We start from the raw sequence: 5,641 nt of genomic DNA, 5'->3' as shown, positions 1-5,641 counted from the left end.
TCCCAATGTGCTAACTCAGCTTTAAAATTCTGGTCCAAGCTTGATCTTCCAGACTGCATGGAATTTGGCTGAGCAGATTTTCAACTGCTTCTGAACCAGCCCTTCTCTTGGCTTTTGGACTGAAATTCCAAGGATTTAGTGATGTCAGAATTGATCTTTTAGTTTTCTGTGGCTCTCACCTCCCACTGTCAGACAGTTGTTATGTATCTGAATCATAAACCAGTGTTTGTTTCCCACTCTTGCTTTTTTAGCTACCATTAGAGTACAGGAATAAGTTACAGCTGGAAGACATTGATACCTGAGGGAGAGCCCCGTCCCACATGCTGGAGTATGTAATATAACTTCTATATTCTAATGTATAAGACTGCTGAAAGGGTGCTACAAAATATAAATCCTTTCCTTTTTCATGTCCTTGTGATGAGGTATTTATTGAGCAGAATTTGCAAGATTTGTTGGAATCTGAAAGGCTGTACTGTGAGCACTTCTGCTATGACCTTAAACTTGTGACCTCTGGGCTATCAACTAGGCACCTTAGTGCTGGTGCCACCCCAGCTCCCACAAAATATAAATAACAAGAGAGAATCCAAAGTTGTTTTAAAGCAGATGGGGTAATTAACCCTTTGTATGTTGAGAATAAAATACTCCTCAAGATGTGATGCGTAGTATAAGCTTTCTACTATAGGAGACTCTCAAAAAGCCATAAGGCACTTTAAATGGATTATGGAGGCCAACCTTTTTGGCAGATGTGCCACAAAAAGCCCTATACTCTTCCCAAGTACAACTCCAATCCTCTTCTCCTGCCCAGTCTGCTTCTCTGCTTTCTGTTCCCAGCCCTGGGCTCCCTGCCTAATCCTCAGCTCTGCTTTCTACTTCTTGACCTATCTGCTGCTGTGCTGCTTATCCCTTCTCTGATCTGCTGTGTGCCATACACAGAGGCTGCCCATGCCACTTGTGTCACCTTTGCCACAGTTTAGCCACCCCTGGATTAGCTGGTACAGTAGATTACTTCTGGATTCCACTTGCTGTAAACCTTTAAAATGCTCCTGTGGCAGACTCTGCTTTAGTAGAATAGGAAGGATCCCAGAATGCTTTGTTATATTATCTGGTTATCCTTCTGGCTATTTCCTGGGACTTTCAGTAGTCAAAATGCAGTATCAAATGAATAATCTCAAATGTTAATCAGAATCTGTTTGGAAATCCTGGAGCTATGGCAACATAAGAACACAGACAAATAAAACAGATAGGATGGGTTTAAAATGCAAGATAAAATATATTTATATAAAATTACAAACACAATACTCCTTTCCCCTTGAAGGAGGTTCTTATAGCAACCCTTGATAGATTTTATGTTGTAGAGCAAAGGAGAGAGGGGCTCTTTCCCACCACCTCAAGTTTTATAATGCCCATGCCTACTGAAAACCTGCAAGAATATATTTTTACTGTAGTTCAGTCCAAAGTCCATTGAAATTAATGGAGTGATTTTTATTGAATTCAGTGGATTTTGGAACAGAACCAGATCAATGCAGAGTTAAAACAGCAAATAGTTCTCCTCCTCTTTTATATTAGACTGTTTTTCCTCTCTTTTTCCTGCATCGTGGAAACTTGTGTTTTACTTTTATAACCCAGTCAGACCTATGTTACTATTAGAGCTTAAACACCGTTAGGCTTTTGATACTCTCCTCATGTATGCTAGTGTAAACAGAAGTAACTCCACGAACTGAAAAATGTAGAGCCACTGATATAAAAGCAGAATCAGGCCCTCTGTGTTCTGAACCATAGGTTTTGCTATTATCATCTGCCACAGTTAAATAGAGGGTGGTGCAAGTATACTTGCATGATGCAGGCTGAATTGACATAACTCGGATCTCCCCTTGCCAAATTTTCAACAAACCTTAGTTAGTTGTGGCACTGTGCTCTCATGAGGGAAAGGGATGCATGATGGAAGTCATTATCATGACAAGGTGACCAGTTGGTGAGGTGAGGCTCAAACCTGTCAACATGAGTTGCTTACTTTGCAGTGCAGAAGTGGCAGTCCTCCATCTGTGCCTCAGAGCACAACTGTACTGCTAGCTTCTTGGGAGGGGAAAAAAGAGAGACCCATATACCACTAGTCTTTGTCAAAGCCCTTGGCTCATCTTTGAATCTGTAAGACCAGCTAACTGAATCAGGGGCTTTTTCCTTCATTTTAAGCTTTGATTGTACACTGTGTGTAGCTTCACAGCTCCACATTTGTATAAGCATATGCTGGGTTTGTGTTTTTGTGTTACTACACAAGTGTGTATGAATGAGCACATACATTTTGTGTGCTTTGCTGCACTAGTGTACATTTGTGGGACAAGGTTTATACTCTTTCATTGCATTCATGCTTGTTTTTGTGAGTATATGTATGTGCTTCCCTACTTCGGTGTGTTTAGGTGTGTTAGTACATTACATAGATGCATAATTCTGTGAACCTATAGGTACCTTTGGTGTGTTTGCTTGTCACTGTGATAGCTGTTTGTGTAAGCACAAAGGCATTTGTTTGTATGTATACAAGAGAGTGGGGTGTGTGCTTCCACATGTTGCAGTGGTGAGTGCATGCATACAGTGGCTCTGCTGTAGAGCCAGTTGCATGTTTGTGAAGCAGGGCGCAAGTATTTCTTTCTCAGCTCAGGTGTGTATTTGTAAGAGCACATACACATATATGTGCTTGCATGACCTTTGCTCTCTAATGCTTGTTTTTCTGTCTTGCTTCTTGTGCGGTTGCCACTCTGTTTTGGCTGTTTTGTTTGTCACTGCAGTCATCGCCAGTCATGGAGGAAAAGGTAAATCCTATTACAGCCTCTTTATTTTTTGTAAATTGTAGTTTTGGAGTTTGGACCAAGTAATTACTGTGTAACTGGCTGGGGTTGTGCTATCATTCCTTCCTGTGTTAGATTGGTTCATGTATGTGGCAGTTCTTACCAGTACAAGGGGAGCCAGTAAAACTGCTGCCTTAAGATGTTAGAGGGAGACTTGTGTTTTGTAGAGTAGAAGGTCCAGAAGTACAAATCCAAAAACAACCGAGTCCATCTGGTGTGATGAGATGATCAGAGTGCCTGGTAAACCTCCTAGGCCTTTTTTAAAGGGCTTTTGCATTTTCTCAGGGTTATCTCCCCATGTGACACTCATGTTCTAAGTGGAGGAGATATGACAGGCCTATACCACTTTGCTCCTGAGCCCTGGACTAGCTTCAAGAAACAAGCCTCACCCATTAACTCGAGCTCCATGTATGCTCAAGTTTAACAGTTAGGCCAAGTAGATGACCTAGAGAGGTTCAGAGTACGAGATCCATTGCCACTTATGCTCTCTGTCTCTGGCAGTGTTTTAAAGAATAAAAGTTATTCCTTTTAAACATTGACCACCAGACTCCAGGGCCCTCCTTTACATTTGGAGGTAGTGATCTGAGGTGCGTGCTGAGATTTGCCGAGGGTAAAAACATATGTCTGAGAAAAACCAAGAGTTGGTGTGATGCATATGTGCTCAGAACCTCTCTAAACCATCTACCCTGAAAGGCTAGAGATTATGTAGATCTGGAATAAGTAGGGTTATTTCTTGGTGTCCTTTCTGGGCTCGGCAGGGAAGCAGGATAAACATGGCTATCTGTGTCACTACCTCTGAACATCACCTAAGCTCTGGAATTCTATGACCTGGATTCATAATGGGAGTAATTTCTCTCCTTTAATGATTGCAAACAAACAACAGTTTCATTATTCCTTATAAACTGCAAAATGTTATTGAAAGTGCTTCCTGATTTTCCAGCAAACAAAACTCTGGCTTGCATCTACCAATGCATCTTGAGCAAGACCCAGGATGTCATCCTCCCGCTGCACTCAGCCTTGGTGAGGCTGCAGCTGGAGTTCTGCATCCCATTCTGGGCTTCACAATTTAGGAAGGACATGGAGAAGTTTGCAAGAGAGTAGAGGAGAGCCATGCACATGATCAGAGGGCAAGAGAACAGGCCTTATGAAGAGAGGCTGCAAGTTATGGGACTCTTCAGCCTAGAGAGGCACAGGCTCAGGAGTGACGTGGTGGCAGCCTATAAGTACATAATGGGTGTGGCATCAGGATCTGGGGGAACAACTGTTCACCAGAGCACCCCAGGGGATGACAAGGTCCAACAGTTACAAAACCATTCTAGATTGGACATAAGGAAAAACTTCTTTACCGTCTGAGCCCCCAAGGCTTGAAACAAACTCCCCCCAGAGGTGGTGCAAGCAGCTACTCTGGACACTTTCAAGAAACATTTGGATGTTTATCTTGCTTGGATCCTTTGCCCCTAGCTGACTTCCTGCCCCTTTGGCAGGGGGCTGGACCCAATGATCTTACGAGGTCCCTTCCATCCCTAATGTCTATGAAATCTATGAAGTCTAGACACTGTACATCCTTATAAGCAAATTCATATTTACCATGGAACACATGGGAAATTAAGCGATTGTAAGAGAATCTCTTTGTTCTGCAGGGGGTTACAATTACAGTGGTTACACACCATTGTTGGTGGCCTTTATGTCATCTGCCCTTTGTTTCCAAAGGGATCCTGGGCTAAATTCTCTCCCACACTTAAGTCTCTTTGTGCCAGCAAATGTGCCCAACTGAGGATGCCCCTGGCACAAAGAAGCAGCCAGATGAACTGTAACTGGGAATACCTGTCTCCACCATGCATGAAGCCTCGCTTTGCCTCATGCATGTAGAAAGTATGTTAGAGTTTGACCAGCACTCCAGTGTGCTCCAGCAACCCACAGCAGTTTCAGTGGCTCCAAAGGACCATCATAGTATAGAGCAGTCCTCAGGCTACATGAAACTTCACTGGGGAGCCAGCTGGTAGAAAAATCAGACTTAGGACTGTAGAGCTGCATTTGGTTCCTTTTCATTTTTCCTCCTTCTACTCACTTGGTGTGGCTGAGATTTTGTGCCTCTGATCTTAGTTTAGCACAGCCTATTATAAGGCTGTGTGCACTTATTGTGCTCTCTCTATAATAAGTTGTGGCTTCCAGATACAAATCTATAGAGACTGCATAATAAGGAAATGTGATGTAGTGGCTTTATCAGTATGCATTTGGGATGGCTGTATTGCTCACAAGTGGCAACGCTGCCAGTATTCCCCGGGGAATACCAGTAAAACCTAAACTGCATGGTCAGGTAGTCTAATTGTGCCATGCATTTTGCAGAGGGGGGAAAAATATAGAAAGATTTTAAAAAATAATTGGGCCTGTTTTTCACATTTTACACCTATAAAATGAGGCTCTCTTCAGATCGTAATTCCATCCTGAAGAAGTGGAAACAAATAGTAAACGCATTTTTTAAATATCCCTACAGTGACTTAAAATAGCTTTTCTGTATCTAAAAATGTGTGGTTCTTTAAAAGTAGGATACCTTGTGACTTTCCAGCGGCAAAGAATACACCATATATACAAGTACAAAACTGGGATTCTCTTCTTTTCAGCCATTTAAAATTCTCATTTCTAGTCCTAGAACGTCTCATGAACTCTAGGCCACATAACTGTTCCAGGACTAAATTATGTGCTTTGGTCCGGTATAATATTGGGGAAGGGGATGGAATTCCACATTAGGGAGAAAAATTGTTTCCCAGGCAGGTTCTCTTTAGAAACGAAAAGGCAACTGC

At 42.4% G+C, this 5,641-nt stretch overlaps 1 protein-coding gene across 1 annotated transcript in view; it reads left to right on the top strand.

The window, feature by feature from the left end:
- MAPK8IP3 (mitogen-activated protein kinase 8 interacting protein 3) overlaps nucleotides 1-5,641 on the top strand; it is a 120,050-nt gene that overhangs the window by 22,825 nt on the left and 91,584 nt on the right. Inside the window, exon 5 of the mRNA XM_019507398.1 lies at nucleotides 2,781-2,804. Within this exon, the coding sequence (XP_019362943.1) occupies nucleotides 2,781-2,804 (24 nt within the window). The remainder of the gene's footprint in view (nucleotides 1-2,780; nucleotides 2,805-5,641) is intronic.

This window comes from Gavialis gangeticus, unplaced genomic scaffold (assembly GCF_001723915.1).
Source record: "Gavialis gangeticus isolate Ggan-Ray unplaced genomic scaffold, GavGan_comp1, whole genome shotgun sequence".
Classification (NCBI taxonomy): Eukaryota; Metazoa; Chordata; order Crocodylia; family Gavialidae; genus Gavialis; species Gavialis gangeticus.
The sequence above is the reverse complement of the archived record's forward strand: the minus strand, read 5'-3'. Positions and strand labels throughout refer to the sequence as shown.